The sequence below is a fragment of the Lutra lutra genome, chromosome 5 (assembly GCF_902655055.1).
Source record: "Lutra lutra chromosome 5, mLutLut1.2, whole genome shotgun sequence".
Classification (NCBI taxonomy): Eukaryota; Metazoa; Chordata; class Mammalia; order Carnivora; family Mustelidae; genus Lutra; species Lutra lutra.
The window spans coordinates 95329280-95346470 of record NC_062282.1 but is presented as its reverse complement, the minus strand read 5'-3'; the positions used below and the strand labels follow the sequence as shown (position 1 = coordinate 95346470).

The 17191-nt window shown below is 32.5% G+C and overlaps 1 protein-coding gene across 5 annotated transcripts in view; it reads left to right on the top strand.

Moving 5' to 3' along the window:
- Positions 1-17191, top strand: part of ADAMTS6 (ADAM metallopeptidase with thrombospondin type 1 motif 6) — a 312212-nt gene that overhangs the window by 183553 nt on the left and 111468 nt on the right. For all 5 annotated transcript variants that reach the window (XR_007127597.1, XM_047730844.1, XM_047730845.1 and 2 more), the window contains 2 exons: positions 2394-2540; positions 10719-10860. Coding sequence is in view for 4 of the 5 variants with exons in the window: in XM_047730844.1 (XP_047586800.1) it covers positions 2394-2540; positions 10719-10860 (289 nt within the window). In the remaining variant the exon portion in view is untranslated. The remainder of the gene's footprint in view (positions 1-2393; positions 2541-10718; positions 10861-17191) is intronic.

The following is a 17191-nucleotide window of genomic DNA, read 5'->3' as shown; positions in this document are numbered from 1 at the left end:
GTAGAAATATCACTCAGTTCTTTGAACTCCTTTTGAATTATTTGTCAGAACATAACCAATGGTGATCGAGCATCAAAAAAAATTTTTAACAACCTGTCAACTGTTAATTTGTTTATATCCTCTTGTAAACTTGATGAAAACAAGAAACTACATGTTAGTCAATCATTAAAATCACTCTTTCTCAACACTGATAAAAAATGGTTCTGATTGTACCTCTTGACACCCACATTTTTAGACCCCAAGGCAATGAACTATTGTAAAATTATAGATGGGTAAAGGATGAGTTTTTCTTTTATAGGAGAAATAAGATATAAAAAGGAGAAACTTGTCTTTTTTTTTTTTAAGAAAAGAATACGTAAGGAAGCTGAAGATCTTGAAACTAATTTTCTTTTATAAGGACATTTTTAAAAGATTTTATTTATTTATTTGAGAGAGAGAGAGAGAGAGAATAAGAGAGAGAGCACGTTTCACTAGAGGAGAGAGGTCAGCAGGAGGAGCAGACTCCCGGCAGAGCAGGGAGCCTGATGTCTCGATCCTGGGACTCCAGGATCATGACCTGAGCTGAAGGTAGTTGCTTAACCAACTGAGCCACCCAGGCACCCGACAATAATTTTCTTAAAGCCATCTGTGTCTGCCTATACCTATCTTCAAAAGATTCAGGAATATGTATAAGGCTGCTGCGAAAAAGAAATAATTTTTTTAAACTATCATTATTTCAAAAGAATCATAGTAGTATTCACAAGATAACATCAACCTTTGAGAGAAGTATAGAATATTGTTTGTTGAATTATAAATTACATTATGGAACTTTTTTGTGTAACGCTGCAGTTGATTGTTTTGACAGAATTCTATCTACTTCTATAAACTGTAAACTCCACCATCGTGCTTCTAGAATATCATTCAAAGAGACTTATTGCAGTGTGTTGATGTCAAATAAGAAGACCAAATACTGGTGTATTTAGTTTTTGATTATTTTGGCAGGTTACTTAGTGTTTTAATTTAGGGCTCTGGATATACACTCTTTGGTATTTCTCTTCCTTTGCTTATGTTCGTTCCTCCATGTGAATTACTAGTTTCTTCTCCTTGCCCCACATATGATATGTCTTTATTATGGCTCTTTTATATTATATTTATGGAGATCAGTTCATTCAGCTTCCTAAACATGTCTCAAATCTAATCCCACCTCTCCAGTGCTCTATTCAGACCTACATCATTTCTCACTTGGTAATGATCTTCCATCTGCTTTCCTTGCCTGCATTCTCTTCCCACTCCAATGTCTCCACCATAGAATTACTATGATGACCTGTCTAAAATACAGATCAATTCCATATTCTCCTACTCTGAAACCTTAAGTTGCTCTTGCTCAGAAATCTTCAATGTCTCTGCACTGCCAAAATTAATATTTAAATACTTTCATTTATTGTAATTCTCTGTTCTCAACTACCTTTCCAGTTTTTTCTCTAGCAACTGTCTTCATCTATTTTATATTCTTGTCATACAAATTACTTATTCCCTTGGACACATATCATGGTATATTTATTAGGATGTTACAATGGATACATAACTTTATTTTTTCACTAATAGTGAGAGCTTTTAGCTGTCTGTGGAGAAAGACTAACATTTATTCTATTCACATCCTTAATAGAAAAAATTTATGATTTATCATTGAGATATGTTTTGATATTACATTGATAATAGCATTAGGCATGGCTATAAGCATGGGGGGAAAATGGCAAAGACAACTTTGACTAATGAAGGGAAACTGAGGTAAAGAAAAACTCTATAATCATAATCCTTAAATATATTAAGATTTTTCAAAAGGTGTTTTGAAAACACACATATAATACAAACATAAATTGCATGTCTTGAATTCTCCTTCACTATATTAATAAGAAAAATGATTTTTGCATTTGAACTTTAACTTAGAACTCAGTGGATTATAACTATCTTTTTATAATTCTCTTTTAGATTCAGCATAGTGAGGTAGCATGAACTCTAGGATGTTAAAAGGCAGGTTCTACTAACACTTACTAACTGTATGATCTTTAATAGGTCATTTGTCTTTGCTAAATCTCAGTTTTTCGTACCTATAAAGTGAGAATCAATATATGTTCCCTATCTGTTCAAGGAAAGATCATATCATGTAAGTTAACATTTTTGGAAGTATATGATCGGTTAACGAGATTTAAAAATAAGTTGTACCAGAGAATTATTCAGTAGTCTCCTTAACTTGAATCCTGTATTTCCTTAGAGGATATTGATAGAAGGTATATGTTGATAAGGCTAACAAATGATGAAATAAGGAAATAAGGATATATTGGGGGTTCATTTAAAAAATTTTTTTTTCTATTTCTTTCTTTTATGTTTTTTATGTTTCTTCCTTGTTAAAACAGTTTTGGTATGAACCATGATGGAATTGGAAATTCTTGTGGGACGAAAGGTCATGAAGCAGCAAAACTTATGGCAGCTCACATTACTGCAAATACCAATCCTTTTTCCTGGTCTGCCTGCAGTCGAGACTATATCACCAGCTTTCTAGAGTAAGTAATCTCTTGAGAGTGATGATGAATTGCTCCAGAAGTAAGCCATTGGTAGAAGCCTAATATGTAGTGCTTCAAACTGCATAATGAGTAACTTTTATAGGGTGATATTTCAGGCTGTTCCCAAAATACTTTAATATATCGTTGTGGCAAATTTTTTCCTTCATGCTCAAACAGAACTTGGTAGATTAAAGAAACTGGAGCAAGGCAGTAAGTGGGGTTGGTGATGTGAGTGTCAGAAATGTTTAATAAATGGGAAACAAAGTCAGAAAGAATTTAGATTTACACAGTTTAATAGAGCATAGGCCAAACTTTAATTCAGTGATTATATATTTCATTTTGTTGTTGAAAAAATTGCGGTCTTTTTTTTAAGGAATGCTAGAGTATCACAGTAACAAACAACAACAACAAAAAACCAAACACCCAATAAATGAAAATGAGAAAATGAAAATTTATCTTTGAATATTTCTTATGTGACTCATCTTTTCCGCAGTTTGATAACTTCTTTGCTGATCTTTTAATGTATAATCTAAAAGTCTGGTTACTTAAACATGAAATAAATAGATTAGGCTGAGGTATAACTGTGTTATGAAAGCAGATATTCTTTCACATCTCACCTGCATAGGACTTTAGGTTTGGACTTTAGAAGCTCATAGACTTAGGTCTCACTTTCTGACTGTGTGACCATGGGAATGTTACTTAACCTTTCATAATATTCGGTGACCTCACTTGCTAAATGAGTTAGGTAATAACACATACACCTTCAGGTTGTTTTATATATATATATATATATATAGACACACACATACACACATATATATGTAAAATTATGTACAATGTTATAATGTATATGAAACACAGTAGACAAACAATAAATGGTAAATATTATTTTAAATAATATAGAGGCTTTAAGCCTTATTGCTCTATCATTACTTTCAACTGTTTTGTGCCATTGTTTTCTTGGGGAGAAGAGAGTGAATACTCTGTGAAAAAGTGAATCATAGAAAAAGCAAACATGAACTACAGAAATTCCTTTTAAAAACTGTATTCATAGTTCACATTTATATGACTAGGGCCTAAAACTTTAAAAACTCAGATAAGTTATATAAGGTAATATTATTTATTAAAGTTTTGGTTCATATCTGCTATTAGCTGAAACTTCTGAAAACTTAAAATTATGTATTTTTTAAAACCCAAACAAGAGATTTTAAATTACTTAGCACAATGGTTTCATCAATCAGAGATCAAAAGATAAATGTTTAAAATGGCTTTTTTGAATTAATTAATGTAATAATAAAATAGAAGGAATTGGAAATTCATATCAGACAGTAGTTCCTCAGAATAATTATGCTATAACCTAAACATTTTTTTAATGTTAGCAATAGGTAATTATAACACTGTACTTGCCTAGTGCCAAAGCTGGGTTGAAGGCTATAAAAATAGACCACAGAAAATTTGACATCTTTTGGTGGTTTTTAACATAAAGCACTAGCATTATCATTTTCCAAGATGTTTTTAATGAGATCATATTACCTAAATTTTAAACATTGTTGAAGATCTTTTTTCCCTAGAAATCAAGCCAGATCTGGAATTTCTCCTTTGACTTGGCTCATGTTTTTATAATGGAATCTTAGTGTCTATCACCAGAAAGACAAACTGTATAATATGCTGAGTATTCTTGTGCATTTTTGAAGACCTCTCTTCTCATTTTTTTTGTTTGTTTTTGTTTTTGTTTTTTTCCAAGTACCAATTTTCTTTCTCCCCTATCCTGTTTATTTTGCACAGCCTATTTGCTAGGACCATCTTTGTGTATCTAATACAAGGACCAGTTTTGAGGTCTTGCCAGACCCTGCCTTGATAAACTATATTAAGGTTGTTAAAATACTTGGAAAGGGAATCCCTAAATTACTAGTAAAGTATTGTTAAGAAATCACCACAGATTTGGTGGGAGATATAAAATTATTACTGGTTGCAATAAAGTGTTCCATTGAATAAATTAAAAGAATTAATCCCAAAAGCATTATTTAAACCTTATTGCCTCTTTGCATTTTGTATGTAAGCATGATTAGTGTTGACAGGGTTCTAAAGGGCTTATTTGTCCTGTATTTTATAAAAATATTTCTATTGTACATCCTCATGGGAATGCTTACACAGTTAAAACCATTAGTAAAAGATAGATTGAAAGACAATGGGTAGAGATTTGGGGAAAGTTGGCTTTTTTCCCCTTTTTAATAATAAACTAAACAACTCTGATTATAATCTGACCAAGCAATAAGGTTTTTTAAAACACAGGGCCCTTTAAACAGGTCAGTTCACTGGAGCACAAAGACATAATAGTAACTTTCTTGAATTTCTTTGTTCCTTTTTATTAATACAGTTGGCTTAATTGCTTTAGCAGCTATGTGTGATATTTTTAAAAATCCAATGATATTTTGATCAGGGATTAAGGTTACATTTATGTTTTATAGTTGGCTCAAAAAGACTCATAACATTTTATTTTAGTTTCTCTTCTCAAGAAAAAGAAATCTTGAAAGATGAATTGTTTAGGAATTGCAGCCCAGCCAACAAAATGCATACCTTTCTTTACTTAGTTACTGTAAAGGCTCAAGATGATGGTAGATTCTAACAATGAGCTTTATATGATTTATAGAGATTCACTATTCACTACGTTCAACTGAAAACAATTCCATGGCCTTTAAATGCCAATAGAATAAAGTCTCTTGTGTCTTTCTGAAACACTAGGTGCTATTGATCAATCAGGAGATGGTGTTTACCAACTCCCAATATTTTTTTTCAGATTTCTTAAACTCGGTGATTCAATAAGTGGTTCATGAATCGCCCAGAAGCCGTCCTGATTAAATAATAAAGAACCCATTTCCGTTAAAATGGACGTGTTATGCCAGCTTCTGATGTTTTCGACGACGGCTTTGCAGGTAGTGTCCTTCCTATCTGCCTGCGGGACTTATTTACTTATTTATTTAGAAAATAGAGAAAGATGAACCTGGTATTATGGCTCACACTCATTGATGACTATGGGCAAATTTACCAGGCAGTGGAAGGCAGCCAGAAGTAGTTTAGGCCAGTTTTTCATACATTTTCCACCACTTAGTGGTAGTACAGAGTAATTTCATATAGTTTTCAAAAATTCCAGAGCCTCTGTGAATCAACTCTTGCTCTATTTAAATTAAAGTCTGTTAAATTGTTTGAACTGTCAGAGATCCATAGCAAAATTTCCTTCAGCTCCAAATTAAATACAGACTAGCCATTTTCACAGAAAGGATGGAAACTGAATAAAAGAAAGGCAGTATTATGGTAGAAGGTGAACTAGAAAGGAAGAGCTACAAGGAAAGTGATATAAGATGAACAGGATGACTGAGACACTCACATTTCCTCTATAGCAATTACCTTTGAAGGTCAGTATCAATAATCTTGAAATGGAAATCAATTTCATAGATGGGACCCTCTTTTTATATGGAGCCTAAGAAACAGCAAAACCAGTTTCTCCTCCTTCCATTTATCAGGCATGTTTTGGGGACTTCACCCTAACCCATAAAAATCTTTGATAAGTCATAACTACACATGGAGAAGAGGGGCATAACCAAGTAAATCATTAGCGGTACAGTGTTTGTTAGAAGCCGCAAATTCAGTTCTGTTCAAGCATCCCAGTCATATAGAGGGCAAGAGAGAAAGGTCTGACTTAGTTACTCATTTTAGAAGGTAGTTATTGTTTGTTTTGTGAAGACTGATAAAGCAGTTTACAATAACATAGTACGTAAGACTTGTCGTAGATAATACAGTCTAATTAATTTTTATTTAATTTAGGTGTATGAGCATAGTTTTGTGGTAAAAAATAGGAGGCGGCATTAAATGTTAAATTTTTGTTGTTGTTAAAAGACTGTTAAGATAGGTATAGGGTTATAAGGAAAAGTTTATTTTTTAGATTGACCCACTGTGTTGTAGGTTGAAGGTCTATATAGTATAATTGTTCAAGTAAAAAATAAATCGAAAATTGCAATTAGGAGAATGTGCTCATATATCCTGGAAACAAAGCCAAGGATGCATATTTTACATAGGGATCTGTACATTTTAGCTGAAGATTCAACTCTGGCTTATGATCCCATTTCAAGGCTTATTTTCAACTATGTAAATAAGACTTCTCTAAATTAGAGATAGAATACATGAAATATGATTTTGCTATCATGCTGCAAAGATTTCTGGAAATGTAAATATACTTTGATTTACTAAGAATTTCAATCTAGGAAAAAAACATGTTCTCAAGCTAATACACATTTTTTCTGTCTTGTCTTAGATGCATAAACAAAAGTAGAGTCTATTATCATCTTTATTGCTGTAGGTATTAATAAATATTGGGCTTTTAGTAGTGAAATGTATGCTGCTAGGGAAGTAGAGTTCTACTTTTTATGTATATGGTTTTCTCGAGACAAGTATATCGCTGCTTAATAACAATAACTTACAATAGTATCTCATAGGTGGAAACTAACAGAACTCTTCATTTAATTTATTAATGAGTTAGGTTTCTGTTTTCTGAGTGGAAAAATTTACATATGATCAAAGCACAGATCATCTATGCTTAAAAGTGACATTTGATGAGAAAATTCAAGAAGTTTTATATATAACACCACTACTATTATTATTTTGAAAAGAATAGCATAAATAACACTAGATTTAGCATCATAAGAATTGTATGGTTATCGTAATTAGCTAGAACCCTAGATTTAATAACAATTACTCATATCTCCATTTTATTAAATAGATGCAATTATAAAATATAAGAAAATAACTCACCTAGTATTATTGAGATAGGAAAAAAACATTTGTACCAGAAGACCTGTACAAAAATGTTCATATTAGCATACTTTGCAACTTTCAGAAATTAGGAATGGATAAATAAATGTGCCATACTCTTAAGTGGAATATTAAAGAATAATATTAATGAACAGGCTATCATGTATATCATGTATATCAACATGGATGTTTCTCACATTCATAATATTAAACCAAAGAATATAGTCACAAAATAAAACCTACACTATGACTCCTTTTTCCAAAAATAAGCAGATTAATAATTGAGAGATGAATAATTACTAAAAAAAAGCATGGTAATAATTATATTAAAAGTCAGAATATTAGTTACTTCTGCAGAGAGTGAAGGGTGTGATTAGGGTTGAGCTTTTGGGAATTTTCTAAGAGGACAGAAAAAAAAACCACTTCTAGGGTTAAATATACATCTCTCAGATCCATGTCCTCTACCTTCTATACTTATATCTGTGGTATTTCATAATGGCAGTTGATGACTCGAAGGCATAGAAATATCCAGAATTATTATTTTCTAAGAGTTAATTAAAATAATTGTGAGCTAGGTATTTAATTTACTTGAAAGGATCAGGAAAGCAGCAAATTTTAATAATATTATGCAAAAAATAATTTTGTCATTTAACCTCCAGTTAATTAAAATATGAAAACTCCCCCACCCCCAAATAGTTTAATCCAGGTTTTACTATATATATCCAATATGGTTCGTAGAAGAAAAATATATTGTTCATTTTCTACCCAAAATGTAGGAACAATTTAAATCAATCTTGGAGATATCCCTGCCCTTGTTTTCCCAGAGCCGATAATTGGTAAAACATTTGACATGCAAGAATTAGTGGTTTGTACAATACTATAGCTAAACCCATTTCAAAAGGCCTTTGTTGATGCCATATTCCTAAATATGCATTCATTTTAATAAAGATCTATGCTTTTTTATTTCATACAGTGTTTAATTCTGCAAAAATATACAGAAAAGGAGAATAAGGCTTGTCTAGATATTTACTTAGACCATATTAATACAAAGCTATAAATACTTATAAAAAACTGAAAGAAAGTCCACTTTTGGAATAAACTTTATCAGAAGACTTTGTCTACCACAGTGCATGCCTTCTTTATTGTCTGGAGGCCCTTCCAATGGTTGTCGAAAAAATGGTGTTTTTTACAGAACATGAACCATGATTAGAACATCATTAATATCTGGGAACAAGAACTTTAGATGAAGTAATTATTCTTTCTTCCTTCTGGATTAAGCCAAATTTCAGTTTGCTATCAGAAAACTGAGCTATTCTTAAACTCTTTGGGGGGGATCCATATGGTTCTTCCTGTAAGTTTTAGGTTAATATTCTATATCTACAAGTAATTACATATAATAATTTTTAGTAGATTTTTAAGCTAATGCTATTTAGGTGAATATCATATATTTGCTTTGTTGTGTTATTGGCAAACATTTCTGCCTATGAGACCCTGTACTTAAATACTTCTGTACTTAAATTTTCCCCTTTTATTGATAGTAGTACTTAACTCGTTTTTTCAAAATTATTTCAATCCTTCCTAAAGAGTTTTATAATTTTGTTATAGATGGAGACAAAACTGATATAATAGAAAAAAAATTATGGGATTAAACTGCTAAATTGGTTTATTTCTTTATTTCATGAATATTACATTTTATCAAAATAGTCTGTCTTCTTTCAGTATACTTTTCATATTTGACCTATTTATCATTAATATTAATATAAAATTTTGAATTTACTGGTAGAATTGCATTTGCCCAAAGTTTGTATATCTATGTAGATTAAAGATATTTTACATAATAAAATAAAAAGAGCTTGCTATTTTAAAATTCATCTACAAAGACTTTCTCTTACTGAGGTGCATGTCAATTTCTAAAAGTAAAATAAATAGGAAGTAAAAAGCATTCAGTCATGAAAACTGGACAGCTGGGTGAAAAAAGATGTTTTCTGTTAAATATCTTGAACAGTAACAAGTGAATTGATTATAATAGCCAATAATAAACCCATCTATATTAGTATCATATTTATTATTCCATCTAAATATTTTTATTGATGAAAAACCAACCAAGAGGGGCGTAAAGGAAAGGAAAGGGTGTAGAGAAGACAGTGTTCTGTGCTGTGAGTTTTTGAATCTATCACCTTATGAGTAGTATGGTTCAATTTTTAAAACGTATTAATTTGCTGCTGTGCAAATACACATTTTTATATAGCAAATTAACTTTTACATTTTTAAGAAATATGACAAAATAGCAAGTGAATATGAAACTCATTATTATACATGGCTCTTTCTTACTTATCTATAAATGAAAATTTGTACTGTCCTAAATAATAGTTGAGGAACTTCTACTTGTGAAATTATTTTCCTTTGGCAAAGTGGATGGAAAAGATTTGGGAAAAAAAAACACAAGTGCTGGCACAATTGACAGGAATGTTGGAAAAAATTTTTAAATGTTGGCATAGGAATTCTTTAAAAATTCTAAGTTACTCACATGTGAAATGAAAGTAAAAAAGCATCTGTCCTATTTTGTGCACACTGACTAAAAAAGTGAACAATTATATTTAGCAAAGTATAAAGCTCTTTAAACTAAGGTATTCTGTCTGGCTTTTGGCGATCTTTATGTTATTTGTTCCACTGAATTAAAATATTATGTTTGAGTGCAAGCATACTTTGAAAAGCAGAAATTGCAGAGAGGAGAACATTCTCTTTTCCAACTCTGATGACCCTAGATGAAATATGAAATTTTTGAGAGACTAAACACTTCTAATTTACTTGAGAGAACTTTGGATCTTGGCCTCATCTGTCATTCTGCCCATTTATTATTGAAATATTTCAAGAACCTTTGGACATGTCTTATTACAGCATCTATTGTTCTGCCCAAGTTAGAGGAGTATATAGATTAGGTCTTTAAAGAATTACAACCATAGTGGTTGTTTTTTTTTTTTTTTTTTAATTTTCCACATTTTATGTTTTTAATTCTACTACCAGATGTGGTTATATTTTCATGGAAAACAAACAAGAAGCTTAGAGTAATATGAAATTCCATTTTGATTCCTTCAGAAATGAGTTTAAATCAGTGTTTTAAGGCCAACATGACAGTTTCAGATTGTTGTCTGAGATACTTTTATTGTGTCTTGGTGCTGGAAAAAACAACTGGAGCTCTTACTCACATTTCAGTAAAATTATTCTGTTTTACTATATGACTATTTGTTGGTAGAATGTATTGCTTTTCATGCATCAAGTTATTAAAACAAAGAGTTTAACGCATGGTTTCATAATTGTGATGGAAATAGTCCATAGTGTACCTAATTTCCTTTGATCCTTTATGTTGAACAGTTCAGGCCGTGGTACTTGCCTTGATAATGAGCCTCCCAAGCGTGACTTTCTTTATCCAGCTGTGGCCCCAGGTCAGGTGTATGATGCTGATGAGCAATGCCGTTTCCAATATGGAGCAACATCCCGCCAATGTAAATATGGGGTAAGAAGTCTTAATTCTTATGTTTAGTCACTTATATGTGTTCTTTCATGACACAAATATTAAGTTAGATTTTTATTGAGTGTAATTTACTTCAGATAACATCATTAATTTAAATATGGCCTTTGGCACACCGCTTTTTTTTTTTTCTGATACCAATTTTCTAATATCTATTTCTAAATATTTCAGTAACCTGAAACAAGTTTCAAATGTCTTGTTGAGAGATATAAGTAGAATTTTAATAATTTCTAACTTATTTCTTTTTTAAGTCCTGAGTTTATGATGCCAACTTTAGTTTGTCTTTTGAAATGTTATGGTTTTGAAAACTACCCCTTCTCAGCATTTTCTGGTTCTCTAATATTGGTTGGGTTTAAGGAAATTTTCACATTGGCTAGGAGCCTTTATTTTAATTTATACTTTTTAGTACTGAGTCATTTCAAGTTGCTTCATTCACTGCCCACATTCTAACACAACAACTGAGTGGGGACAAGATGACATTAACCCAAATAGAAAAACAAGGAAAATTACTGTGGAAAAAAAATGTAGGTTTCATAACTGACTCTTTGTGTCTGCCTAAAAAAGTGGACAGTGGATGAAGCAACTTGAAATGACTCAGTACTAGAAAGTATAAATTAAAATCAAATAAATAATATTATGTGTATAAATAATTAAAAGTTTTATTGAAAAAGATGTCAGTGTTTAGTATAGAGACATGTTCATAGTAGGTACACAGTGTAAACATGCTGAATGAAAATAGGATTTTTAAATGACAAGCTGTAAGAAAAATTCAGGTTTAAAACAGAAGTTTAAAGGTTTGGTTTCTGTTTTTATGCAAGTAATGTTTAAAATCCCTATTGAAGGGACACCTGGGTGGCTCAGTTGGTTGGGCCACTGCCTTTGACTCGGGTCATGATCCCTGGGTCCTGAGATTGAGTCCCGCTTTGGGCTCCTTGCTCAGCGGGGAGCCTGCTTCTCTCTCTGCCTCTGCCTGCCACTCTGCCTGCTTGTGCTCTCTGATAAATAAATAAATAACTAAAAATAAACAAATCTTTTAAAAAATAAAATCCCTATTTAAAAATAACAACAAAAAAAGGAATTCAGTCTTAAGGTAGATAATACTAAACAATATACATTGTACAGTATCATTTATTCCTCTTGGGTACAGGACAAAGGAAAATGATTTTTTTTAAAGATTGTATTTATTTATTTGACAGAGAGATCACAAGTAGGCAGAGAGGCAGACAGAGAGAGAGGAGGAAGCAGGCTCCCCGCCGAGCAGAGAGCCCGATGCGGGGCTCCATCCCAGGACCCTGGGATCATGACCTGAGCAGAAGGCAGAGGCTTTAACCCACTGAGCCACCCAGGTGCCCTGGAAAATGATTTTTTAAAGTATCTCTTGGGTGACAAACATATTATTATTCATGGTAGGCTTTGGCAGCACATTTTGTGCAACAGATTTAAAGATCGTGTGCAACAATCTAATTATCTAAAGACTTGAATAAAACTTTGGTCTTCCTGGTCCCTCTGTACAGAGTCTACTGTTATTATTTCTGTATGATTTTGGTTTCTTTTTTTCTTGGGTTGCTTCTTCCTACAGAAAATGTTGGTCAAATTTCAATCATGGTCTTTTTATATACTTGTAGCTTAGTAGATTGAAATTCAAGATCAAATGCGGTTATAGATTTCCTATTATTCTTGTCTATGATCTCATTTCTTTATTAGGAAGTGAAAGTTAATCTATATTTTAGTTTTTTTATTGGAAATTGAGTTTTAACTGCATCTATATATTTTCATATTAGATAATTTATATTATCAGTTTTGTAAGATCCTAGGGTGTATCCTTTCTTTCTTCAATAATTAATAAAAATTTTCATCTGATTATCCTATCTCTCTACCTGTGTATCTCATTGATTTCACACTAGTTGATCTGAAGTGAAGTAAGATAAATAGTAATTGAAAAATTGTGTATTTAGCTTTTTTATTTCTATTTATTTTTAAAAAGATATTATTTATTTATTTGACAGAGAGAGGCACAGTGAGAGAGGGAACACAAACAGGGGGTGTGGGAGAGGGAGAAGCAGGTTTCCCGCTGAGCAGGGAGCCTGATGCCAGGGCTCAATCCCAGAACCCTGGAATCAGATATGGAATCATATCTGAGCTGTAGTCAGCTATTTAACTGATTGAGGCACCCAGGTGCCCTCTTATATCTGTCATTTAGATTCTATTTCTTTATGTGCTATGTTTATTAAGGCTTTTATAATAGATATAAAATAAATTTGGAAAACTTGAGGAAAGACATTAGCATCTTACAATCCTATACAATTTCACATATTTTATCATTAATCTTTTCACTTTGATTTGCAGCAAAATGGTTTTCTTAGATTCATGTACTACATGAAAAAGCTTATGCTACCTTTTTATAAAGTGCTGTACATTACTAAAGTACATTACATTACTATCAAAGTTTCTTGGGGCACCTGGGTGGCTCAGGGGGTTAAAGCCTCTGCCTTCAGCTCAGGTCATGATCTCAGGGTCCTGGGATCCAGCCCCGCATCGGGCTCTCTGCTCAGCAGGGAGTCTGCTTCCCCCTATCTCTGTCTCTTCCTGCCAACTTGTGATCTCTCTCTCTGTGTCAAATAAATAAATAAAATCTTTAAAAAAAAAAGTTTTTTGAGTCAAAACAGATTCTCTCTCTCTTTTTTTTTCTCCATAATAGATTCTTTAGAGTCACTCTCACCTCTTAAGCTTGTACCTGAAAAATCGGGTTTACACAATTGATAGCATGCAAGGACACATCGTGTTTTATCTGGTGAATTGCTAAGGTTTTAAATGATTCTAAATACTACTTTAGAAAACAGTAGTGGTTTTGAAAGTAGGAGTCTGGTGAGGTAAATAGGTCATACTCGAGATAGTAGCTGAAGGGAAAACAAATAAGTCCCGTGAGAGCTAGCTGTCAAAGTGTAGTATCCTGAGATGAACACTGAACACAAGCACTGGAGGCTGAGAAGAGCACTATAGCCTTTTAGTGAGGGGATATTCTGGGTTGGAGCATCAGGAAGTGATCCCTCTTTCAACTAGCATGTCTCTAGTGATACCAGGGAAGATTTTTAAACAACTACAAGATGACACATTACTGAAGCAGTGATCAGTTTTCCATCTCTTCCACTTTGGTTATCATGTGGTCATTGATGGGGTTTCCAATGATTAAATCTGCAGTTAAAAGAAAATCTTGCTGGAATTCTTTCTGAGTAGGTTCATTGAATTCTTTCTGAGTAGGTTCATTCCCCAGTTATATTAGGGAATTTATGTGAAAATTTTTATTTTTTATTCAACTTCAAGAAGCATTCTCTACAATTATCCTTTTATATCATCTATTTATGTTTTCTAGGTATTCTTAAATTCCAATGGAAGTAGTGAGAAGTTGATAATGATTATAAATACAAAGAACAAAACAGTATACAGAGTAATATAGTTGTATAATACAGTAATTTATAAATGATGTATGGTTTGTGGTATTTATGTAGTGCCTTTTTCTGAGATACTTCAGACTACCTTGATAAAAATTGTAATTACCTATTAATATTTTATAGATGAAACTAAAATACACAATGTGATTTACCTACCCCAAGGTAAAAATGAAAATTTAAAAAGGTTTAATTTACTTCCATTTTGTATTAGATGTGTTAAATATCTTAATAAAATAAACATATATTTTGTTTCAGGAGATGGTTTTTATCAGTGTTCACCAAATGATGTCTGTTTCTAAATGTCTTTTTAAAACAAAACAAAACAAAACAAAACAAAACAAAAACCTATCTGTCTTATCCCAGTCTATTTTGGAAGAGAGGGATCTAGAGAGTTTCCCTAAACTTATTTTCAGGGTTTTAAATTCTCAAGTGTATGAGACCCTCAGTGTTGGATTTGAGTTTTATATCTTTTTACCCTATGTAAATAGTTAGGACCTCTTCAAGGCAAGGACAAATACGGATGAGCAGCATACAAAACAAAATCCTACTAGATCCTCTAAAAAATCTGCTAGCTGTATCATCAAGTTCTAAGGGTGCCTTTGATGTGTTCTGGATGAAACTGCATTACAAATAAAACAGTATTAGGTGCCTCGTTAGCGCAGTAGGTAGCGCATCAGTCTCATAAAACAGTATTAAGTATGTCCAAAAAAAAATTGGGGGGGCCTATTTAGAGAAAAATTTCTCCCTATAAAGTTCTGTAGAATCTGTTGTTTCACTCCTATTCCATTTCCATTTATCTCCTCTTTCTTTAGGAGAAAAGAATTATTAAAAGTGGATTAACAAAAACATTTTACAGAAATAATAATAAGTTTAAACTTAGGAAAGAACTCACTAATGAGCCTATGTATTGTAGGGGAAATGGGTGATCTTTTGCCTGCTCTCTAAAAAGCACAGATTAAATCAAGACTCAGTCCCAAACATAACTCTGTATTTCTTTATCCTATTGCTATGAATCATATCCTAAACATTGTTTTCGTATATACTTAATGTTTCACTGTAGGTCAGTAATACCATTACGTAATTTACTGATAACTGTCAAATGGTGATTGCTACCATGACACTTTTTAACAGAAATGGAAGGAAAAAAAAAAAAAAAACACTAAAATTCACATGGAACCATTAAAGACTTTGAATAGCCAAAGTAATTTTGAGCAAGACCAAAGCTGGTAGCATCATACTTCCTGATTTCAAAAGCTGATTACATAGCTGCAGTAATCAAAATAGTATGGTACTGGCATAAAAACAAACATATAGACCAATGGAATGGAAGAGGGACTAGAAATAAAGCTATGCATATACGTTCAATGGCTCTTGGCCCAGGGTGCCAACAATACATAATGGGGGAAAGGATAGTCTCTTCAATAAATAGTATTGGAAAATTGGACAGCCACAGGCAGAAGAATGAAGCTAGTTCCTTATACCATACACAAAAATTAATTGAAAATGGATTAAAGATTTAAATATAAGACCCCAAACTATAAAACTCCTGGGAAAAAAACATAGGGAAAAAGCTTCTTGATTTTGGCAATGATTTCTTAGATGTGACACCAAAAGTATAGCCAACAAAAGCAAAAACAGACAATTGGGACTACATCAAACTAAAACTGTACAGAAAAGGAGACAGTCAACAAAATGAAAAGGCAACTTATGGAATGGAAGAAAATAGTTGCAAAATTGTATCTGATAAAGGATTTATGTCCAAAATATATAGGGAACTCGTACAACTTAATAGCAAAAAAACAAAAAACACTCACAAAAAACCCACAAAAACAAACAAACTGAAACCTCAAGTAACCTGATTAAAAAATAAATGGGCAAAGAACAGATTAGACTTTTCTTAAAAGAACATATAAATGGCCAATAGGAATGTTACAAGTTGCTCAACATCACCAATCATCAGGATAATGCATATTGTAACCATGATGAGCTATTACCTCACACCTCTTAGGATGGTTACAATATAAATAAATAAAAGCAAATACAAAAGAAAACAAACATTGACAAGAATGTGGAGGAAAGGGAATATTTGTGTGCTGGTGGTGGAAATGTAAAGTGGTGCAGCCACTATGGAAAACAGTATAGAGATTTCTCAAAAAAAAAAAAAAAAAAAAAAAAAGAGGGGCTCCTGGGTGGCTCGGTTCATTAAGCAGCTGCCTTTGGCTCAGGTCATGATCTGGGGTCCTGGGATCGAGTCCTGAATCGGGCTTCAGGCTCAGTGGAAACTGCTTCTCCCTTTCCTTCTGCACCTTTGCTCCTGCTCTCTCTCTCAATTAATCAAATATTTCAAAAAATATAAATAAATAGATAGATAGATAGATAGATAGATAGATAGAAATACCATATGATCCAGTAGACTCACTTCTGGGTGTACACCCATTATTATTAAAATCATCATCTTGAAGAGATATATTCATAGGAGCTAAGATATGGAATCAGCATCTCGAAGAGATATGTATACTCTCAAATGCATTAGCATAGTACCTATAGTAAACAATACTCAATTGTGTACTTAAACATTTGCAAAGAGGGTAAAACTTACGTTAAGTGTTCTTATCACACACACAGACACACACACACACACACCATAATAATAATTCAGAGGATGGGAGGAAGCTTATGGAGGTATAGATATGTTTAGGGCATAGTATGGTGACGATTTCATGGATGTATACTTATCTCCAAATTCATGAAGCTGTGTGCATTAACTGTGTAGAGCTTTTGTGTGTCAATTATACCTTAATAAAATGGTTTGAGAGACAGAGAGAGGTGATTGCTCATGAAAAGGTAGATTTAAGGCCCAGGATAAT